Below are 24,986 nucleotides of genomic sequence, written 5' to 3'. Positions count from 1 at the left end.
CATGATATCTATAGTCAGTATCCAAAAATATAAATCACATTTTTGTCAAGAGAAGAGGGAAATAGGCAGGAGGCAATAGAATAAATGTAATATTACTATGGGAACCAAAACTTTGGGGAGGTGAGAAGATATGTATCCAGAATGAGGAGGTTTGGGGTTAGGAGAAAAGGCAACTGCCCAAGGGGCTGAATGGCAGCACTTCCCAAAGACAGAAACTTCAAGAGCTGTTCTACTGTTTTGATTTTGTCTGACAACAAATGAGAGACACAGCAAGAGATATTCAAGGAAAGGAAGCCAGAGGTTAGAAAGAAAACCAACAAGAAAAAGGCCAATTAGCCACTAAGGTGACCTCTTAGCGATTCTTGCAAAATCAAAGACCAGAGGATGGAAGAACACAGAAGAGCTCTTTTAACATAGCAAGTTAGAGTTGGAAGGAAACTTAAGACAACAGGGCACAGAGAGGACAGAGAAAGAATCAGTCAGCCTCAGCGTTAACAGCACCTGAGATCGACTGGCTGTTACTCTGGGCAAGTCACTTAAAACTCTCAATGCCCCAGGAAACTTTCTAGGATTAAGTTGGAGCATAGTTGAGGAAATGGATAGGTGAAGGGAACGTTCATGCTGAGAGTTCCCTATTCTAATGAAAATGCAAGTCTGAACAAAAAACAAAATTAGAGGCTGTCAGCCTTAACTGAAAGGACACAACCCATCGAGGCCAAGCTTTTCATTAAATCAACAGGGCTAAAACTGAACCTGTGATTCTTGTCCCCTCAAAAGAAAGGACAGAGTAGCAAACCTACTTCCCTCAACAGAAGAAACATTCACTGCTTCCATGTTGCAAACACTGGGGTTCTCTTTGGCTCTTCTATTTCTCTTGCTTTTTTAAAATCATATTTTATTGATAGCTCTTGTTTTTACATCACCTTTCTTTGCAAATATATCCCTCCCACCTTCAGCCATCTCTTGTAACAACAGATGAAAACAATAGCTCTCTCAGTGTAGTCTGAAAAACCCAAGGTTCCAAGAGGACTTGTCAGGAAGTTTACAATGTCAAAATTATTTCTGTAACCATTTTGTAATAATAATAATCATAATAATTTTGAATACAGTACATCTCAATAGATAAAAGTATACTCAGGTTTAAACAAAAGCTCTCTGGGGGTCTCAACAATTTTTTAAGAATATAGAAGGATCCTTGGGACCAAAAGGTTTGAAAACCACTGGTCTTAATGAACATTCTTCTTCTGCCTGGCATTCCCAGTCTGGCACCACTCCTAAGTTTCTCCAGCTGTATCTAATACCCCCACCTCACATCCCAGTTATTTTATACTTTAGCCAAATCAGATTGTTGTTAGTCACCTGACCATACCTCTGTGGCTTTACTAATTCCTCTGCCTGGAATGTTCTCCTACTCCCACTTCATCAGTCAAATTCCTACCCAGTATGAAAGACCTACTCAAATGCCAACACCTCCCCCAAACCTTTCCTAAACCCCCGCTAAGCAACCAACTTGGATCCTCTAGTCTCAATTATAATCAATTCAACAAATAATAGCTGAACCCTAATAATGTGCAAAACACTGTATGAAGTGCTAGGAAATACAAAAGGAGGGAAAAAAAGACAAACCTCGGCATTAAAGATTTTTCATTCTAGTGGGGATGCAAAAATATACACAGAAAAAAGAAAAGGGGACTCAGGACATACAGACAAGAGACAGGAGATTGATAATTCAGGCAAAGGGCAGTGAGAAGTAATCAGACAGGCAGGAAGAGACCCAGGAGAGAGCGGTAAGTATCACTGAAGTCAAAGAAAGGCATAGTATCCAGAGAGAAAGCATTCAATGTCAAAAGTACCAAAGGAGGACAAGGATGAAGAAAAATCTGTCAAATTTAACAGGTAACCCTGAACAGTTGTAAGAAAGTAATGAAGATAGAAATTAATAAGGGGGAATACCAAGATGGAGAAATTGAGAAAGCACTCAGCTGAGCTCTCCCAACACTGCCCTCAAAAAACATTTTTTTTAAAAACCACCTCAAATCGAATTCTGAAGTGGCAGTGCCCACAAAAGGTTACAGAGACATTCATCCAGCCCAAGACAAAAACAGGTTGAAAAGAGAGATCTGTGACATGGGGAAGGAAGATGGTTCAAAGCCTCCACAGATGAAACACCAGTGGTGGGACTAGGTGGTGGCAACAAAAGCAGTAGCAGCTTTGGGAGCTCTCAAGACAGAGACTGTAAGGGGACCAATAACTGGTCAGAAAGAGATTATAGAGGATTCCTGTACTAGCACTGGACACCTGGCTACGTAACTCCATTGCCTATACCCACTTTGGGGTCATAATTAACGACTAAAGAGGAGTACTTTGTGCCAAGAAGGAGTGGGAGCCCTGAGAGACAGGCCTCCTAGCCCTGAAAGACCAGGGACCCTAAGGAACCATTTGTTTGCTGTCAGAAGGGAACAGTGGTACCCTGAGGAACAGGGAATGCTTGCAAGCCCAGGGATCTGGCATCCTTCCTAGAGAAGAACCAAATTTCACACCAGGAGAGCACTAACCACACCTCCCTCCAGATCACACCACCTTGGAAGCACCTCAAAACTGCCAAACCCCCAGAACTAGCTCTGAAAACAGCAATGTGAAAAAACTTAAAGTTTGAGACATTGTTCACCCTGCTCAAGTACTGCTTCCCCCCCCAATGCCAGGGTCCATTATTAACCAAAAGTTCTAAATCAAGAATTAGGGTGAAAAATTAGACAAACTACAACAATAAAAAAGAATCTGGACATAAAAAGCTACTATGGTGCCTCAAAAGACCAAGACACAAGCTCAGAAGAAGATAATGAGGTCAAAACCACTACAAGCAAAGCCACAAAGAAAAAATGTGAATTGGACACAAGTCAAATAAGAATTCCTGGAAGAACTAAAAAATGGTTTTCAAAATCAAAACGAGTGATAGAAGGAAAACAAGGTGAAGAAATGAAAGCAAATACAGGTGGTACAGTGTATAGAGCACCAGCCCTGGACTCAGGTCCTGAGTTCAAATCCAGCCTCAGATACTTACTAGATGTGTGACCCTGGACACGTCACTAATAGGAAGAAAGGAAGAAAGGAAGAAAGGAAGAAAGGAAGAAAGGAAGAAAGGAAGAAAGAAAGAAAGAAAGAAAGAAAGAAAGAAAGAAAGAAAGAGAAAGAAAGAGAGGAAGAAAGAAAGAGAGGAAGAAAGAAAGAAAGGAAGGAAGAGAGAAAGAAAGAAAGAGAGAAAAGAAAAGAGAAAGAAAATTAAAGCAAGGTAAGAAAATCATAAAAAGACAACATCTTGGCAAAAGAGGCACAAAAAATAATAAATAAAATAAACCTTAAAAAAAATAAAAATGCACCAAATGTAAAAAGAGGTTCAAAAATTCACTGATAAAAATAACTCCCTAAAAAGTAGATTTGGCCAAATGGGAAATGAAGTACAAAAGCTCACTGAAGAAAATAATTCCTTAAAACTTAGAATTGGGCAAGTGGAAGCTAATGATTCCATCAGACAATGAAACAAAGTCAAAAGAATGGAAAAAACTGCAATACTGAAAAGATGATTGACTGTGACAGACTTAGTTATTCTGACCAATACAATGACCCAAGACAATCCCAGAGGACCCATGATGAAAAACGCTCTCTACTTCCGGAGAAGAAACTGATGAACTCTGAATACAGACTGAAACATACTTTTATTTTACACCATTTTAATTATTTTATTTTGCTTGTGTTTTCTTTTGCAACAACATGATTAATATGCGGGAGAGGAGGGATGAATAAGGAAGTAAAGGCAACAAGTAGATGTGACTCTTGAGGATCACTTGGACTCCATTTTATTAAGGAAAGGTGTGTTTTCAGGCAATTAAGAAGATGTCAAAGGATTAAGAACCAGGGGTGAGAAAAGTGGAAAAAGAGAGAATGAATGGGAAGGATAGAATTAAAGGGAAAACCCCTCTAGAAATTGGAGGGGATGATGTAAAAAGCACAGCAAGCTCAGGAATTAGCCTTGGCAGTGAGAAAGATTACTTCTTTCTCAGGAACTACAGCAAATGAGGAGAGTATAGCTGGTCAGTCAGTTAGCACACATTTTTTTTTTTTTTTGCCTTTTTTAATTATTCACTTGTTTTCAGTTTTCTACAATCACTTCCATAAGTCTTAGATTTTCTCGTTCTCCCTCCCTCCTCGAGACAGCATGCAATCTTATGTGGGTTCTACACGTACATTTTTATTAAACACATTTTCACATTGGTCATGTGGCACAGAAGAATTAAAATGAATGGGAGAAACCATGAGAAGAACCAAAACAAAACATAACATTACACAACAAAAAATATTCTGCTTCATTCTGTGATCCAATTCAATAGTTCTTTCTCTGAATGTGGAAGGCATTTTGCCTCAAGAGTCCTTTGGGAATGTTTTAGGTCTTTATATTGCTGAGAAGGGCTAAGTCTACTAAAAATTCCTTGCACACTGTGGTTGTTACTGTGTACAAAGTTCTCCTGGTTCTGGCCCTTTCACTTAGCATCAGTTCATACAAGTCCTTCGAGGCATCTCTGAAGTCCTCCTGTTCATCATTTCTTATATTACAATAGTATTCCATTATATTCATATACCACAGCTTGTTCAGCCATTCCCCAATTGATGGGCATCCCCTTGATTTCCAGCTCTTGGCCACCACAGAGAGCTGCTATAAATATTTTTGTACATGTGGGACCCTTTCCCATTTTTATGATATCTTTGGGATACAGTCCTAGAAGCAGTATTGCTGGGTCAAAGGTATATACACAGTATTATAGCCCTTTTGGAATAGTTCCAAATTGCTCCCCAGAATGTTGGATCAGTTCACAATTCCACCAACAATACATTAGGGCACGCTCAACTTTAACAAGTTTGACAGAAACACAATCTCAGCCAAGAAGACTGCGAAGAGGTCAGATAAATAGGAAAGAACTAGGAAAGACTAATATCACTAAAAAAATGTGTTACTACCCTAGGGAGAAGTGAGTATCAAGAAAAAAGGGAAGACAAGGATGAGGAGTGAAAAAAGGTCATTAGATTTAGCATTAAGAGATCACTAGTAACTCTAGGGACAGCAGTTACATTTTATGATGAGGCTAGAAGTAAGATTTTAGGCCGTTAAGAAGAAAGTAAGAGGAAAGGAAGTGGAGGCTCTGATCAAAGAAAAGTCAGAGTTAATCTGACACAATAAGGAAGAGAGACATAGGACAAAAGGTATTGGAAATGAATGGATTAAGTGATAATTTTTGATAATGGGTACATGTGACCATTATTCATTATCATTAATAGGAATACAGCCAGAAAGTGACTGAAAATAAGTGAGAGAGGGGATGACAGAGGGACAATCTGCTGCAGGCACGTAAAAGAGTTTTCCTTGGCAAAGAAAAGAGCCACCTCTTTAGCAGATAGAAGTGAAAGAGAAGAGAACTGCACAAGGTATCTGAGTGACGTGAGATGAGAGGAGTCTAGAAGAGGAAAACTCTCATCAAAGGGTCTCAAGGAAATAAAGGATGTCCTAAAAGTCTTAGTGCAAGCTTTAGGAGCAAGACATTTGGGACAGTGAGTCTACTAAGGTATGATAAAAGCACTCCCTCGCCCCACTGAGGGCCCAGCTGACATTACATAACATGAATTTGTAGCAGACACAAGAAACACAGCTTCATGATTTTTTCCAATTTCATTCAGCAGCACATAAGTGAGAGAAAAGGCAATGAAGGGTGTCACTAATCCAAGGCTGAAGCATGGCAGGGCAAGATCTTCAATAAGATATGGTCTCAAAGGATATAAGAGAAGAGAATGTATGAATGAAGACTGAGAAGGCTTTGGAGGCAGAGAAGAGAGGAGAGAAAAGGCAATGAAGGGTGTCACTATTCCAAGGCTGAAGCATGACAGGGCAAGATCTTCAATAAGATATGGTCTCAAAAGATATAAAAGAAGAGAATGTATGAATGAAGACTGAGAAGGCTTTGGAGGCAGAGAAGAGAGGAAGTGACAGACTTGGTTTTTCTCAAAGATCACAAAGCGCATTGTTGATAATCCTCTCCATGCACTCTAATCACATTTTACTTTCTAGTGTAGGTATACAGTGATGGTTCTATCTGCGCAAGCCCCATACGGACTGAGATCATGACCTGCTGAAAGGTTGTGTCACCCCTGGTGCTTACTATAGATCTGCAAACTGGAAATGAGGTAGAAGAAGAGGAGGAGGAGGAGGAGGATAAAAATGAACAGATAAACAATTAAATGAATAGACAGATAAATAGTGGTTTCTCTAGGCAATGGAAATTACCTACCTGGAATCTGTGAACCAACTCCAAGGATTGGCTGTCATTCTGATCAGCTTCCAGGATGACATCAGTCAGTTTGTGTATGATCACATCCAGTGGACCCTGCTCCTCAATTGGTCTGCTAAGGTTGAGCTAAAGGAATAAGACAAAGAAAGGACAATACCTCAGTCTCTAAAGCTGTCAGATCATTCTCAATTGCCAAGAATTGTGTGTGTGTGTGTGTGTGTGTATATCAATCAGTAACCATTTAGTGATTATCTACTATATACCAGGCCCTATGTTTGCCACTGAAAATTCAAATACAATGAAACATCCCTATGTGCAAAAGTTTCACATTCTAATAAGGGAGACGTGTACACACACATACACATACACATACACACATGCAAGGTAGATTGAGGAGGACAGGGGCAGAGAAAACTAATAGGAGGAAAAAATGGTGCTGAAGAGACTGGACAAGGTTTTATGTAGAAAGAGGTGCTTAAACTGCATCTTAAAGAGAAGAGAAATGCAATGTGATGGAGGCAAAAGGGAACATTCTAGGCATAAGCAATAGTCAATACAAAGGCACAGAAATGGCAGATGGTGTGTCATAGGGAACAAAAGAAAGGTCAGACTGATTGGCTCATACAGCATGAGGAGGTATATCCAATAAGGCTAGAAAGACAGGTTGGAGTCATGGAGTGTAAGGTTTTAAAAGCTAAACAAAGAACTTATGTTTTATCTTTAGAAGCACTAGGGAGCCACTGGAGTTTACTGAGTAGGAGAATGACATGGTCATTCTGTGTTGGAGGAAAATCACTGTCATATGGAGGATGGTGTAGAATGTGGAGAAAACGTGGAGCCAGACAAATAGGAAGGCACTGGACCAATCTAGGTAAACAGAGTCAGAATTAAACTTGCTGCTGTAAAAGGACAGAGAAGGGCTGGAATGCTAGACAGGTGAGTGGGTAAACAGAGAGATAGACAGACGGATGAAAAGATGGTCGGGACAAAAAGGAAGATACAGAATATATCTTTGATTTCACTGATATAGGGAACTCCCAAATGAGCAAAGTCCTTCAACCAATCAGCACCTCCTCTAGAATTTAGCCTTATAGCACTATCTAGTGCACTAAAAGGTTTAAGAAATTTGCCCAGGGCCACAAAGTGAGTAGGCAGGATTTAAACTAAGGACTTCCTAATTCTATAGACACTTTTTTTTATCCATTATGCCCCAATTAAATAATCATTATTTTCCTCTAAATGCATCTTAGTTCACCAACAAACTTCTTGAAGACAAAGACTCTGCCTTCTATTTCATCTGTGGGTAAATAATAGCTAGCATTATGATATATCATATAATACAATTGTATTATATATTATATAATTACATATTAAATAGCACTTGAAAGTTTTTACAAAATAAAAAAAAATACACATAATCTTATTTGAGTTTCATAGCCATTCCATGAGGTAGGTACTATTATAATCCCCATTTTATAGATAAGGAAACTAAGGCTGAGAGAAATTAAATGACTTTTGGAGTATGTAAGTTTTGAGGCAAGATTCAAATTCAACATTTAAAATAAGTGCCCGTTAAATCCCTATTCAATTGAATCTGGTGTGACTGGTTTCTTAAGCTCTTAATAAAAAGGCTTGTTGAGACTGAGTCATTTTTTATTCCAATCTGACTCTATATCCACTAAGGAAAATTGACTCACAATATTACCATAATGAAATCCAACCATACTATGCTATAATGGCACACATTTATAAAGGATTCTGTTGTTTCATAATCCAACCTTATCATTTTATAGCTGAAGAAACTGAGGTAGTAAGTAACTTGCAAAACTGGAGTTCTAATCTAGGTCCTCGGATTCCAAACCCAATATTTTATACTAAACCATGTAAGAGTGGTTCATTTTGAGTCGAGCATTTTCCCTGGAGTCAGAAGACCTGGGTGACCTTAAGGAAAGCATCTGTTAATGCACAGCCTCAGCTTCCTCCTCTTCAAATAAAGGAGTTGCATCAAATGTCATCTAGAATTCCTTCCATCTCTAAATCCATGACTGCAAACTGTTCTACATGTATTTTCATTTTATCTTCACAATAACCCTAAGAAAGGAAACCAAGGCTCTGACATTTAATAGGCAACTTGGTAAGGGTCACATACAAATTCCTTTCCCTACGACTGGATCAGGAAGAAGAAGCTGTGGTAGGAAAGAGACAGCTTCTTGGTGTGGTCATTCTGGTTTTAGGGCTTTTTCTCAATCTACCATCCACCCACCTCACCAACTCTACAAATTCCCAAAACTGGGAAAGAAAAGTAAAGCCACATAGTCCTGGAATATAAAGGAGGAATATAGTGATCTGGGCAAGAATGTTTCCTTCATGAGCTCTGACTGGTGCCTTAGAACCCTTTGCATGCTCAAATGTGGCAGGTCAGGCTATAAAGGACAAATAGATCACTTGGACAGCACAGGGAAATGTACCCCAGGGGCCCATTTCAATCATTCTCCTTTATTTGGCACATTTCCAAAATTAACCTTTAAAGCATTCTTTTGAGAAGCCTAGAAGAGTTGGGTATTTCAGAAGTATCCCTTCTCTCTCCAGAGGCAGACTTAGGATGAGGGGAAACAGGCAGCCTCTGAGGATTTGTCCTCTCTTGGAATTTGCCTAGCAGAGTGCAGACCTGACAACCAAGGGCTGTTTAGCAAATAGGCTCTTCGTGTTCCAGTTTGATACTCAAAAGGTAAACATTTCTGATCTGGAAGCTGTCCACCTTCCTTTGTGTATTTTCCAAGCATTTTTGATGCCAATAAAACCCTTTCATAAGAACAGAAACTTGAGACACTGCTAGATTTATCTATGGCGAAAATTCAGGGTCCCTCCCCCACCTAAGCCTCTTACCAAGACCTATCCACTTCCTCTTAGGATGGTTTGCCAAAAAGGTTTCTTCCAGCTTGTACTTCTACCTACTCTGAAGTCGAGATCAGAGGATTGAGACCTGGAAGGAACCCCAAGGAGATCATGTAATCCGAACCCTTCATTTTATGGGGGGGAGAAACTGGCGTCTCATAAAAAGCCAGAAAAGGCTGAAGTCAGTGTCTCACCCCTCAAGGTCCAAGCACTGAGGGTATGATGATATAATTTCCTTATAGAAAACACTTTAGCATAACTAGAGCCATGATGGATCCTTGAAAAACCATCTTGTCCATTTCTCTCATGTTATAATAAATAAGTAACATCGACAGAGGTTTCAAGATCTGCAAATCACTTAACAAACATTATTGCATTTCATCTCATAATGAAACTGATATCTATTCCATAGGTTTTCTCATAGCATTTTACATTTTACAAAATAAAGCCCAGGATCGTTCAACGTTATATTGTTCAACGTTCAATGTCTCTCAAGCCAATGTTCATCTACTTCACAGGGTTGTTGTGAGAATAAAGTGAGATGATACTTGTGAAGTACCGGGACCTTTGTAAGTACCATATAAATGCCACTTATATAATCCTTTTGTGCTTGCTTTTAACCCAACCCCATTCACATTAGAATATAAATTCCTTCAAACTTTTTTGTATCCCCAACACTTGACAGAGGACTCTAAATACTTTCTAAATCTATTGAATTGAGGTTTCCAGAAATGAAAACTGAAATTTAGAAAGGCAGAACTTCTAGACTCATAAAAAACAGACTTTCCTAACTTACAGACAATAAAATTCAGACTCGTGTGAGGAAATGACTTATACAAGGTCCCACAGCTCACCAGTGACAAGGCTGGGAATTGAACTTGTCTCCTTTTCCAAGTCTAGCACATATCATCTCACACATCAAGATACTGACATGGCTGCACCTAGAACTCAGATCTTCTGACTTTGAGTTACTGTGATTTTCCACTACAACATGCTAAACTTGGAATTAATTCTATAGATAATGACAAATGGGAGAGGCAACATAGTACAGTGGAGCCAAAGGGAAGTTCCTTACGTGGCATTCTCTGTCATTATTTATTATTAAATAGTATTATTAAATCACAGGTCAAGTTTTAAAAATGTATATTAAATGTACATATTTGTTAATGCCAGGAAATTTTACTCAACGGTGATACCTAGAAGGGATTTACTTTGTAACAAATCAGTCTGTCAATGTTCCCAGGAAGGTTCAATGCCTCCCCCATAGATACTAATGTTGCCACAGGGGAACAATTTTCAAAGATTGTTTAGGGAACACACATGCAGAATTTGTACCAGCTGAGCAGAAGACAACTAATCATAGGTTCAACGCTGCAATTTATTCATCTTCATGAAAGGAAGGTATTTTGGAAACCCTGAGAACATTTCACAGGCTTAGTATCTCCAAGGACAAACCCCTAATCTGGCCAGGGTGAAGAGTGTACATTATCATCAGGTATTTGTGAGTTTTCTGATCACATTTCATACAAACTTTCTCTATTTCCCCTCCTCACCCCTTAAGCCCCAGGCTAACAGACTTCCCAAGACTTCTCACTGTCTCCTAATTATCTTTTTCTACCTTAGAAGTCTTATTTTTCAACTTCAGGGAACTGATCAACACCCTCAGATGAAAGGGTTGCCGGCTGTGCCAAATGAGAGGATTTGTGAAAGCTACAAATTGTATTTTCAAGTTAGGCTGCTGAGGATGCTTTGCTAAGCAGGCAGAACAAGACACTACTGTTGGCTAGGTGACCACAAATGCAATTCACACTTGAGTCTAGGAGCCCAAGGAAGGAGCAAAGTGCCTGAATACTCCTGAAAATGGTTTCCACTTTTAAAAGCAATAATAATTAATTTGTGGGAGGGTGGTGTTGCAAGCCTGTAGTCCCTGGCACTGGCAAGGTTGAAGCCTTGAGTAGGCAGAAGCTTTCATGCTGTTCAACAGTGGGAGGGGGCCCATAAGTGACAGCTATACTGGTTGAAAATAAGGAGATCTGGTTTCCACAAAAATAGATTAGATAAATAGATACATAGAAGACAGATGGATGGATGGATAGATAGGTGGGTGGGTGGGTGGATGGATGGATGGATGGATGGATGGATGGATGGATGGATGAATGGAAGGAGACAAGTATATTTTCAATAATAACAGCTAACATTTATACAGCACTTCCTATGTGTCAAGCACTGTGATACAAGCTTTAAAATTATCTCATTTGATCCTAACAACAACCTTGTAAGGTAGGTGCTATTATTATTCCCACTTTAACAGATGAGGAAACTGAGGCAAGGAAACACTGGGTATCTTGCCACATGATCACATAGCTAATAAGTAGCTGAGGCCAAATATGACCTCATGTCTTCCTGACTCCTGACCTAGAGCTCTATCCACTGAGCCACCTAGATGCTCCCTGAATAAATTCCAATCAACTACTCAAATATATAAACAAAAGTAGAAGAACATATGTGTGTGTGTTTGTCCTTCATTGCCAAAGAAGACCGTGCCATCAGAGAAATAATGACATGACTTGCACTTGACTTTTAGTTTGAGTGAGGGAGGGCTGTGAAGGTCACCAGTTTCACTTCTCCTCCACAGTCATCTGAATCTAGTGACTAGATATTCATCATGATGACTGGAGATGACCCAGGATGAGGCAATTGGGGTTAAGTGACTTGCCCAAGGTCACACAGCTAGTGAGTGTCAAGTGTCTGAGGTGAGATTTGAACTCAGGTCCTCCTGACTCCTGCACTGGTGCTCTATCCACTGAATCACCTAGGTGCCCCAGAAGAACATAAAAATAACCATGAAAGATAAAATTTTAAAAACTCATCTAGTCTAATTTATGGCTAAGTAAACTGAGGCCCAAGAGAGATTGGCACTTTGATTGGCACAAGAGAGAAGTCACTTGACTGGCCTAAGGGACAGAAAGGGAAGAGTAAAGATTTTAACAATTTTCAGTACACCATGCTACCTTACTCCTGTTTTTATCTCAAAGGGTAAGCCTCATAGTAACAGGAGTAAAGGAAGTATTAGCACTGAGCTATGGACAATTCATTTCCATTTTCTCTGCTCAACATTAAATACTAAAAAATGACAATGATGCTTGTGACAGTGATGATGGTGATGACGATGACGATAGCAATTATGACAAAATGAATCACCATTCTGTCACCAAAATGACAAAAATCTTAGAGGCCTATACGCTATTGCTACTATTACTGTCACCAAACGTGTCAGATAAAGCTCTATTCTGTTGGAGCTTTAAGGTTTGCAAAGAGCTACAAATGTCACCTCATTGTGCCCCCCCCAAAATCATTTTCTTTTGTTTCTCTAATATTATTTTATTTACTAAGAAATCAAAGGATGCTACAGTAAATTTTCATTTTACAGCGGAGTAAACTGAGACCTAGAAATGGAAAGTGACTGGCCCAGGGTCACACACACACACACACACACACACACACACACACACACACACACACACACACCAGATTTGTTAACATAATTCACCTCTCCAAATTCAGTCAGCGACTGAGTAGCAACAGGATTTGTGACAAGTATCTATAGGAAAAAAAGCTCTGAAACAGGTGAGGGAGTCTTTTAAGTCAAAGAGGACTTAACAGATAAAAAGATAAAAGGCAGCCCCTTTGAACTCCTGGATTCAATGGAATATCAGAGCAATTCATCAGGGAATACCCAGCAAAGAATCATAGAGATGAAATGAATCTTGGAGGTTTCACCTAGTTCTGACTTCAGGAACTGAAGTCAAAAAATACTGCACTTTATTCACCTAGGTTATGGTACTGAAAAGAAATATATATCACACTACGAACACTCCTGCATGGGGATATATATTTTCCAAGTTTTATTAGAAAATTTCCACAAGGATCCTGTCTCAGTGCTTTATGGAGATGGCAGGGTTCTCCTGGGCTATACCAGAAGAGCGCAACTGGCTTTGGTCAAACTGGAAAAAAGGTTTGATTATGGTTGTGACACTAAGTTGGACACACCACCACCTGAGAATGAGATAAGAGATGTTCATCACCAGAAAGGTAAAAGACTGCTGACATTTTTGGCCACTATGTTGGCAGAGTGAATATTCACTTAGATGAAAGCGTTGATCCTTTAAATACTGAAATAACAAACAGCATGTATATTTTCTGACAATGAGTGGATTTTCCTTTGCAAAAAATGTAACATGAAAGCAAAGTGTGTACGTAGTTCCTCCAACCTGCCCTACACATGTAATCATTCTTTGCAAAGGTTTTGTTTTTTGTATTTTTTTTTTAAAATAATTTACAGGCAGTCGTTGTGGTAAAATTTCATTTCTGGGGTTTCCTACAAGCTGCATCTTTCCTCCCTCCAAAAGTCAAGAGTAAATGATCTAAAAACCAAGGTGAGGTTTATACCTTTGGGTCTGGAAATAGGACAGGTTATTGAGCAGCTCTGAAAGAATGATTACATAATCATGCACGCCCATCATACCCACTATTACCTGGGTTTTTTGCCTTTCTTTGTACCCCCAGAACTTAGCATAGTACCCTAGAAAACAGCAAGTATTTAATAAATGCTTGCTGACTTGACATTAACAGTGCCCCCATGAAAAAAAGATGTTAAGTGAAACAATGTTACTGAGGACAGCAGAAGCACATTTATGTGCATGGGAATCCGTTGGGGTGATCACAAGCAATCTGCATGTAAGGCACTGAACACTATTTCTGCCATATGACAGTGGCATTTAAATACATTATTAAATGAAGATGACTGGATGTAAATTGTCTCTTTGTACTTCAGACAGAGATCTCTCCTTTCTCTAGTGTGAGGATAAAGATCACAACCCCTCTCTCTAGAAAATGACAGTCCTGAGAATGGCTGTGACACCCCTACCCACCCTCGTGACGGCCCCCCCTGCTCTCCAAAAAGATCTCTCATCACCTTACAATCAACATGATAATGGCCTCTACAAACTTACTTAGGTTGCTCCTTGGACAAAAGACATGAAATCTAGAGGGCTTTCAAAGAATCATGGATTTAGAGTTGCCAAGGCCCTTGGACATCTACTCCACTAACTCTCTCATTTTTACAAATGGTGATACTAAGGCCTAAAAAGGTAACGTGGAATATGATCCCAAACCGCACAAGGCTGTATGTACCAGACCTAATAGCCTTAAGTCTAATACCATACTCTTCCCATTTATAACATGACTCTTTTCTAACTTGGTAGAACCCAACAGAATTCCACAGAGGGGAGGAAACAGCATCACCACCATTTTCCTTTGATTAAGCCCACAACAAAAACATACTCCTTCACAAAAAAGTTCTTTTCAGGCAGCTAGAGATCACAGTCAAGAGCTGGGCCTGAAGCTCAAATTCAGCCTCAGACACTTACTGATCCTGGGAAAATCAATTAAGCTCCTAGCCTCAGTTTCCTCATATATAAAATGTGAATGATAATGCCACCAATTCCTAGGTTCCTGGAAGGATGAAGGGAGCTAACATATAAAGTGTGCAGCAAACTTTCAAAGATTAATATTAACTATTATATTATCATTATTATTATTATATCTTCAAAACAAAGACCTGGTATCTTCTATGCAGAAATAGAAAACCTGTTGGATTCACACTCTAATGAAAAGTTTATCAATTTTATTTTGTAAGATTTTTACTCTACAAAACTAGATCACTGTCAGTGACTTTTTGCTACCCAAGAGCAAGCCCCAGAAATAGCTCCCTGATGTGCCTAGCTAGAGCTTCCCTCAGGGTACCTCTTGGCTAAAGGTGCAAAGGTTTTCTTGCCCAGGCTAGAAAAGATCAGCACAGAAAGATCAGCACAGAAAGATCAGCACAAAAGGCAGATATGTAGTTTCCTCAGTTCAGGCAACTCCTGCGTCAGCAATGCCTTCAAACAAGAGCTGTGACTTTCAAGGAGGCTGCATGGCATGGTAGGGTCAGAAACCCTGGGTTCCAATTCTGCCTTAGCTACTTGCTACCTGGGGGAACTCCAGCAAGCAGTTTAACCTTCCCTTGTGAACCTCAGTTTCCTCATATGTAAAATGAGAGCTCTCTTCCAGCTCCAGATCAAAGATCATATGAAAAACTTACCTATTAAATCCTACACAGTATGCCTGAGGCAACCAAGACATTATAAACAATATTAGCAGCCATATTTTATACCAAAGTCTTCCTGACACAGGATCAGCACCCAAACAGCCAAAGTATCACTATGTAATTGTATATGTGTTTTTTGGTCTCAAGTTGTGATTTCACTAGGTAGGAAACTCACAGGGTAAGAATTTCCTCTACAAAGGCAGAGTAACAACTCAGGCAGCTTAGCTTTAATTTATCATTTCAAAGAGCAAGCTTTTATTAATCTTATTAATCAAGCATTAGTTTAATCATCTGTGCTATTGTTTAATTTGTGCTAACCACTGGGGATACAAATTCAAGCAAGACAGTTCCTGATCTCAAAAGGAGTTTGTGTTTAATGAGGCGAAATCAACACGCAAAGGAGAAAGAGACAGAGAGAGAGAGAGAGAGAGAGAGAGAAAGGAGAGGGAGAGACAGAAAGGAGAGGGAGAGACAGAGACAGAGACAGAGACAGAGACAGAGAGAGAGAGAGAGAGAGAGAGAGAGAGAGAGAGAGAGAGAGAGGACTGCTGGGAAATGTGGAGGCCTGGTTGAGGACAAGACAAGGGCAAAGCTCAAGTGTCAGAGCCTGGCTATTCTGGGGTGAGGGTTGGGGTGCAGGTGGGAAAAGATGATCCTGCCTCCAAGACTAGCTACCTATGATCAAAACTGGCAGGTACAGAAACAGATTTGTCTACAAATTCAACAAATGGTAATAGTGGAAGACTATCTTTACTCTCATCGAATTTACAAGCTAATAGAGGGGCGTATGCAGATGAATATAACACAATATTTATTTTCATAAGGGCAAAGAATAGAAGCCTACTAGTTAATGGAGTTTGAATCACAACATAGAGTCCGGATATGTATACTTATAATCACCTCCCAATAGTTCCTGTTAGGAGAAACTAAAGGTGGGCTGGAGAAGTGAAAGGAATAAAAAGTCAGCTACTGGATACTTTGGAAAGAGCACTGGATCTCATGAAACCAGCTTTACAGTACTGTGGCCTCCTCAGTTTCTTTAACCATAAAACAAGGATATTAAAAGGCTGGGATCCAATCATCTCTCATCTCAGCTGGTCCTGGAATCAGTGGTTCCAACATGATCTCATAAACTTACCAGTTATGTGATGCTGAGAAAGCCACTTTTCATCTATATTTGATAACAAAAGTACCTACTCCCCCAGGGATACCATTTGTAAAGCACTTAGTAAGTAGAATACCTGGCACACGGCACACAGTAGGAATGTAACGGTTGTTTGTTTCCTTCCTTCCTTGGTCCCTTTGTAGGTCTAATATCCTCTTGCTTCTATTATTCTAAGTTCCTTTCCACTTCTAATGCTCTATATTTCTAAGATGGTCCTAAATTTCAACATTCTCTGGAGCTGGAAGGGACTATCAAGGTCCCCTAATGTGTTCAACTCACTTATTTTACACATGAGGAAACTGAGACCCAGACAGAAGTGATTTGCCTATGGTCATTTTCCTCATTCAATATGCAATCCTCTTTCCCACTACCCTGGTTCTTCCTCTCCCAAAGATTCTGATTCAATGAATCACAAAGATTCTGAAGGCTAAATATTTTAAAGAGCTAGGAAATCTCCACTAACTATATACTTCCTTAAAGAACAAAAGAATTTCCTCTTCTGTAACTCAGAAAATCCCAGGACCCTCTCAGTAACTAAGAGCCATCCTTTAACAGCAGGCTGAACAGATCCCTAAAGTAAGAGATGGTTGAGGTTTGGGACTCTTCTCCTTTGTCTCTTCTTTGACTGACAGGGTCTCTGTGAGAGGAAGCTAGAATCTCACCAATCTACCACACGTACACAGTCTTAAAAGTGCAGATTATGAAACATATGCTCTGGAATATGGGCACAAAGGAAATGCTGCTTTTGTTAGTGCATAAAAAGGGCATTTTTAAAAGATCCCTCTAAACTTGCCAAACTTCATTCTCATTCTTCCCTTTCTAACTATCCAACTGTACTATCAGTTGTTATTATTGACCATGGAACTCCCAGAACTGACTAAAAACAACAACAAAAAGCAAGCAGCAACCCTGTCTTGTCCATAAAACGGGGGGATACCAAGCACACCCTCATTGGCAGAAACTGTAAAGAACCTAACAGCTAATTCTCTGTGTTTGGTATCACTGATATTGTTTTGGACTTCAGTGCCTGCCAGCAGCATAGAAAAATAGAGTCAAAGGAACTTAAAATAATAGACCATATTATAACAAAGTTGTAAGAGATTTCAAAACTTATCTCTAAAGAATCATAAAACCATATATCTACAGAGCTGGAAGGGATCTCAGGGGCCAAGCTAACCCAAAGACCTCACTTTTCAGAAGAGGAAACTGAAACCCGAGGCACTTGTGGCCAAAGTTACAAAGGTAAGTAATTAGTCATATCCTCTGATTTCAGAATTAGTGTTCTCTTCCACACTAAATCAATCAAATCAAATAAACATTTACTAAGGATCTACTATTTAACCAGGCTCTGAACCAGGCTCAGGGGATACAAAGACAACACTGAAGCCCGTGCTTTTTAGACACTTCTGGTCTACTGGAGGAAGCAACTCGCACACATGTTAAGTACATGCAAAATGAATACAAGGTTGTTTAGGGAGGGAGAACACAAAAACTCAGGTATATCAAGAAAAGCTTTGTTAAGACCACATAATGCTAGAGCCAGAAGGGACTTTAGGAGCTAAGAACACCTTAAACAGCTGTGATATCACTTCTTCAAACCAAAGCCTACAACTGCTCTATGACTTAAATCAAGAGCCGGTAGAGTCAAGATATTGATCATTCTCTGTGGTTCTTTTCACTCTGTCTACAAACATGGCTAGATGTTTCCCAAAAACTGAAAACAAAATAATCAAGAAAACAAAAAATAAAAACCCCAAAAGACCCTGAACTTGACCCTAACTACTCTCTTCTCAAGCTGTCATCCCATACAGGATCATAGATTTAGAGTAGAATGGAACTCAAGTTATCAAATTAAACCCTTCCCCAATTTTATAGATAAGAAAGCTGAAGTACGATAGTAATAGAGCTACTAAATGTCTGACACAGGTTTTGAACCCAGATTTTACTGACTTCAAGTCTTGCGACCTAACCACTAAATCATCCTGCAAGTCCTTCAAGAGCATGAATGCCAAATCAATTCAACAATGTGATAGGTTCCTGGGAAATACAAAATAAGCTTAAGACACACACCACCTCCCTAGAACAGCTTAAATAAATAAGTTCAGTAAATATGAAGCCAAGGATATTCATTCAGCAGTCATCCAGTGGCCTGTTGAAAGAGAAAAGATGCCATAAGAGAACCAAACTAAGCAACATGCACCTCTACTGAGAAGGAGTAGAAAGAAAAAGTATACAAGAGAAAAAAAATCTCATGGAACATGGGGCAGCCCAAAGGAAGGTCACTGGACAGAATGCAGGCATTTCTGTGGTGCAAGAGTTTCATATAAAGTTGGACTTTTTGAACTACAGAATGTCAAAGCTAGAAGAGAGCTTAATATCTAGTCCAGTGGGGTCAAATTCCAACCACTGACCCACACTTAAAAGTTCTTGCAGAATCTGTATTGATTAGAAAACAACATCTTAATATTACCTATTTTTATTGTATTTTTACTTATTACCAAATATTTATGTATTATATTTTAATCTGGTTTAGGAAGCACTGGGGAAGTGTGGTGGGCCATCTATTTAACAATTCCGATCTAATCCAATCCCTTCCTTTGATACGTAAGAAACAGAGGTCCAGAGAGGGGCAAAGGAAATGCCTAAAGTCACAAGTTTGTCATTGGCAGCATATTTTTAGTGTTATCTTTTTATTCTTGGCTTTTGATCTCATATCACTCCATTTTTAAATATACCTCTCCCAATCCCCCAAACATCAAAAAATCCCATGTAACAAAGGCTGGGGAGGGAGGAGGAGAAGGAGAGAGTGAGGAAGAAAGCAGTTCACCAAACTAAAAATACACGAACTACTTCATATTCCCAGTTCCTTAGCTTTGCAATGAAAGAAGTGAAAACAGGTTCTCATTCAGCAACGTCCATGGGCTTCCTTCTAATGCTGCTCCTCTGCCTAATCCACACAGTTGCTGTTTCTTCAAGAGAGCATGAGGGATAAGGACAGAAGGTTGATCTTAAAGACTCCAAAGACCCAGGTTCAAGATGCAATTTTAGCACACGAAAAATAACCATGGGACCTGGGTTTACTCTGAGCTTTAATTTCCTTATCTGTAAAGTAGTGGTGATGGTAGCAGTGATACGGTTATCATAAGCATAGGGTGGTAGTGATGAGAAAGGTAGCTGCAGGTGATGGGGGTAGTAGTGGTAGTAGCAATAGGAATAGTAACAGCAGCAGAAGTAATAGTAGCACTAAACATAGTAATAGTACTAGCAGTACATTTGAAAAGTTTACAAATCACTTAAAAAATATATACTATTAAGGTGACCTAGCAGCACCAGATCTCAAATTTTATAGCAAAGCAGTAATCATCAAAACAATGGTACTGGCTAAGAAAGAGTGGTGGATCAGTGGTACATAATACACACTAGTATAATGACCATAGTAATCTAGTGTTTGTTAAACCCAAAGATCCAAGCTTTTGGGACAAGAATTCACTATTTAACAAAAACTGCAAAGCATTTTGGCAGAAACTAGGTATAGACCAACATTTCACACCATATACCAAGATAAGGTCAAAATGAGCACATGATTTGGACATAATGGGTGATATTGTAAGCAAATTAGGAAAGAATTTTACCCATCAGATCTATGGATAAGAGAAGAATTTATGACCAAATAAGAGCTAGACATCATTATCGGATGTAAAATGGATAATTTTGATTAAATTACCTGAAAAAGCTTTTGCACAAACAGAACTAATACTACTAAAATTAGAAGGAAAGTAGGAAGGGGGGGTGGTGGGAGAATTTATAACAGGTTTCTCTGATAAACACCTCATTTCTCAAATAGAGAACTGAGTGAAATTTAAAAGAATATAAATCATTTCCCAATTGATAAGTGGTCAAAGGATATGAACAGGCAATTTTCAGCAGAAGAAATCAAAGGTATCTATAATCATGTGAAAAAAAGCACTAAAATCATTATTGAATAGAGAAGTGCAAATTAAAACAACTCTGAGGTGCTACCTCACACCTATCAGACTGGCTCATCAGGACAGAAAAGGAAAATGACAAATGCTGGAGGAGATATGGAAAAATAGGGATACTAATACACTACTGGTAGAGTTGTGAACTGATCCAACCATTGTGGAGAACAATTTGGAACTACGTCCAAAGGGCACTGTGCACACCCTTTGAGGCAACAACACCGCTACTAGGTCTATATGCCAAAGACATTTAAAAAAAAGAAAAGGTGAAAGGACCCACTTGTACAAAAATATTTATAGCATCTCTTTTTGTGGTGGCTAAGAATGGGAAACTGAGGTGTTGACCATCAACTGGGAAATGGCTGAACAAGTTGTGGTATATGAACGTAATGGAATACTATAGTGCTATAAGAAATGATGAGCAGGTGGACTTCACAATAAACGGAGAAGACTTATGTGAACTGATGCAAAATAAAAGTAAGCAAAACCAAGAGAACACCGTATATGGTAACAACACCATAAGATGATCAACTGTGAATGACTTGGCAATTCTCAGCCATACAATGATCCAAGACAATTCTGAAGAAATGCTATCCACCTCCAGAGAATGAACTGATAGGAGTCTGAATGCAGATCAAAACATACTTTTTTAAAACTGTATTTTTCTTAGAGGGCTTTATTGTCGTTTATTTTCTTTTACAACACGGCTAATGTGGAAATGTTTCTTGTAAATGCATATATAAAATCTCTATCAAAGTGCTTGCCTGCTCAAGGGGGAAAGAGGAGGGGGGGAAGAATATGGAACTGAATTTTAAAAGAAACAGCTATCTTTTAAGTCACACAATAAACGTATGAGGTAGCTTATTCAGGAACATAGTCTCATTTTACAGAGGAGGTTGCTCAAGGCTGCTAAGCAGCTGAGAGAATATATGAACCTGGGTCTTCCCAATTCCTAAGCCAGCATGCTACCTAGCATATTACACTGCTCAGAAAGAATGTGATTCATGAACATTTCAGATAGGGATCCAAAACAATAACAATATATATTTCTATAATGCTGTAAGATTTACATTTTCTGCACAACTACCTTAGGATACAGGTAATATAACTATCACCATCCCCACTTTACAGAGGAGGAAAATGAGACTCAGGGAAGTAGATCATCTGCCCACTATCCCACCATCAGGTATTTAAAATGAGACTGAAATTTCCCAAACTCTCCTATTCTAACCTTCATCTACTCATTACACCACGGTGATAAACCACAAGAACAATTATGGAAACAAACATACTTGGGCTAAAAAAAATGACTAGTGAGATTTTTGTTGTTGTTATTTCAGCTTCTCATGAGATGAGAGCTACTTCCTTACTGACAGAACTGTCTAACTGTAAGGTCCATCATGTCCTAGGCCTTATTGTTTACAATAAGAATTTGTTTATATATTATATATATACATTAGATTGTTTATAATAAGGTACTATTTACATTTACATAGAGTAGGTGACTTAATAAATATTTGTTGAATGACTGAATCCCTAACCTTCAGCAGAAATCAACTAAGATGTTGGGAGATGAGAGGTAATGTGGTACAGTGGAAAGCATACGTACTGACTCTGGAATCAGAGGGCCTGAGTCGGACACTACCTATGTGACCTTGGACAAGTCACTCAACCTCAGTTTCCTCATCTGTAAAATGAGGTTCACCTAGATGCTCTTGGAGTGCTAAGAGAGCTGGACCTACAGACAGGAAAACAAAGCTCCTAGAACTTGACTTCTAAGGTCATTTCCATCTTTAAATCTATATCCTTCCAGCTCTAGGGTCATGCTCCAATATAGCACTGGCATGAAAAGAAAGGATACCGGATTCAACTCAATTCAGCTTAACAAACATGCACCTATTCTACTACAGGGGGATTAAGGGAAGAGATTTAGAACAGTCTCCTTGGGGAGAATGACAACCAATCAGCAAAGAATAAATGAATTGCTATGGATCAATGAGAACTAAGTTCAGATCAGAGACAATCTAGTTAGCAAGGTGTGCTATCAGGTCAGAGACATGGGTTCTACCCAGATCTATCATTTTTCCATTCTAAGTGCTAACACAGGATTCAAGTAAGACATAAATTAGAGAAATATTTTTCCCACTATCCCATAACCTAAACAATCTAAGCAAAGAGGTCTGGGTAAGGTGAAGGTGGAGAATGGCAGCAAATGGGCCATCCAAAAACTCTCTGATGTGTCTGGCTACCAAAGAGAACCCATGAGACAAACTCACAGTAACACACCATGGGTTGGTACCTTGACAACTCATCAAGCATCCTTCACCTTAAGAGTGGACTCAAAACTACCCATAAAGAGAAGCAAAACTTTTTAGCCCCATTAATAGCACTGGATTGCCTGATGTTTCATGTTAAGTCTTACCTTTTTATCTCTTTCAGAGTCTGGCACAGTGCTTTGCCCGTAGTAGATGCTTAACAAATAGTTGCTAAATTAATGAAATGAAAGATTGGGGTCAAAGAATAGTTAAGTGACATCAAGGAGGGTCTAATGTTTTGCTCATTAATGATACACTTGATGGTAGAGGGCTAGGAATAAAACCCAGGCCCCCAGACTCTCAAATTCTTTATCTCCTCAACTAGATAGTAAGCTTTTTGTTTCTTGTTTCTAAAGACTAATTTGGCAGACTCTAGACATTTGCAGATCTTAAGTTTTCTCTCAATTTATTATTTTCCCAACTGTGGAAGGGCAAAGTAGGCCCAGAGAATCTGGAATTTACCCAGCACTGAGGCAAAAGGTGTTATGAGAAGAAAACTTAGTTATAACTATGTCTGTAAGGAGAAGAATGGAATAGTAGTGGATATAGGGGTAGGGAAACCTATATCCTGTTTCAGGTACATACTGCCTGTGTGGGCCTGCAAGTCATTTCTCAGTGTTCTAGGTAACTTTCTAAGATTATTAAATTTCAGAGAAAGTGCTGGCCTGCAATGGGACACAGGGGTTTTTGTTCCTTATACCAATGTAATCACAGATCTATCCCTTATCCTTTCCTTTGTTATCTCTCACCACATTTGCCCCAGGCAGTAAAGAAAGACACTCCCAAGGGAAGTATTTCCAAGGTCAAGCATGCCAGCTATCACTGCCTCCCTAAATAAATTCTTCAACTATATGAAAGGCTGCTGCATGGAAGACTTGTCCTTAATTACAGCGGGCAATGGGAAGCTGTAAGAAGGTAGATTTTAGTTCAATGTAAGGAAAAACTTCCTTAAATTATAAATGCCCAAATGCAGAACCTATTGGAGTGCAGGACCCTATCACAGGTGGTCTTTAATAAAACATGAGTGATGCCATATGAATCAAAGTACCAAAAAATTATTTTATCGAGCTAGAAAAAATACAAACAAAATTCATCTGGAAAAGGTCTACAATATCAAGGGAACTAACGAAAAGAAATGCTAGGGAAGGTGGTCTAGCCCTACCAGATCTTAAATTGTCTTATAAAGGAGCAATCATCAAAACTACTTGGTACTGGCTAAGAAACAGAGGGGTAGATCAGTGGAATACGTTAGGTACTAAAAGACACAGTAGTCAATGAATACAGCAGTCTACTACTGTTTGATAAACCCAAGGACCCCAGTTTCTGGAATAAGAACTCACTATCTGACAAAAACTGATGGGAAAACTGGCTAACAAAGTGGCAGAAATTAGAATGAAGTCCAAATGGATACACGATCCAGGTATAAAGGCTGATGCTGTAAACAAATTAGGAGAGCAAGGAATGGTGTGTTTGTCAGATTTATGGAGAATGGAGAATTTATGATCAAACAAGAGATAGGGAACATTATGAAGTACAAAGTGGATAATTTTGATAATATTAAATTGAAAAGCTTTCACACAAATAAACCCAATGCAACCAAGATTAGGAGAGAAGTAGAAAACTGGGAAAGAATATAGTGTCTGCAATAAAGGCCTCATTTCTAAAATACATAGAGAACTGAGTCAAACATACAAGTCATTCCCCATTTGACAAATGGTCAAAAGATATGAACAGGCAGTTTTCAGAGGAAGAAACTAAAGCTATCTATAGTCATATGAAAAAATGTTCTAAATCATTACTGATTAGAGAGATGCAATCAAAATAACTCTGAGGTACCACATCACACCTATCAGATTGACTAACACGACAAAATAGGAAGACAATAAATGTTGGAGAAGATGTGGGAGAGTTGGAACGCTAATTCATTGTTGGTGGAGTTGTGAGCTAATCCAACCTGGATTGCTGTGGAGAGCAATTTGGAACTATGTAGCCCAAAGGACTACAAAAATATGCATACCCTTTGACCCAGCAATACTGCTCCTAGGACTGTATCCCAAAGATATCATAAAAATGGAAAAGAGTCTCACATGTACAAAAATATTTATAGCAGCTCTCTTTGTGGTGGCCAAAAACTGGAAATCAAAAGGATGC

General features: G+C 39.0%; 1 protein-coding gene across 5 annotated transcripts in view; it reads right to left on the bottom strand.

Annotated features, from left to right (window-relative positions):
* ITPK1 (inositol-tetrakisphosphate 1-kinase) overlaps positions 1-24,986 on the bottom strand; it is a 416,475-nt gene that overhangs the window by 258,395 nt on the left and 133,094 nt on the right. For all 5 annotated transcript variants that reach the window (XR_011970463.1, XM_072624303.1, XM_072624305.1 and 2 more), the window contains one exon: positions 6,333-6,458. Coding sequence is in view for 3 of the 5 variants with exons in the window: in XM_072624303.1 (XP_072480404.1) it covers positions 6,333-6,458 (126 nt within the window). In the remaining 2 variants the exon portion in view is untranslated. The remainder of the gene's footprint in view (positions 1-6,332; positions 6,459-24,986) is intronic.

Source organism: Notamacropus eugenii, chromosome 7 (genome assembly GCF_028372415.1).
Source record: "Notamacropus eugenii isolate mMacEug1 chromosome 7, mMacEug1.pri_v2, whole genome shotgun sequence".
NCBI classification, from domain to species: domain Eukaryota; kingdom Metazoa; phylum Chordata; class Mammalia; order Diprotodontia; family Macropodidae; genus Notamacropus; species Notamacropus eugenii.
This window is presented reverse-complemented; position numbering and strand designations above follow the sequence as displayed.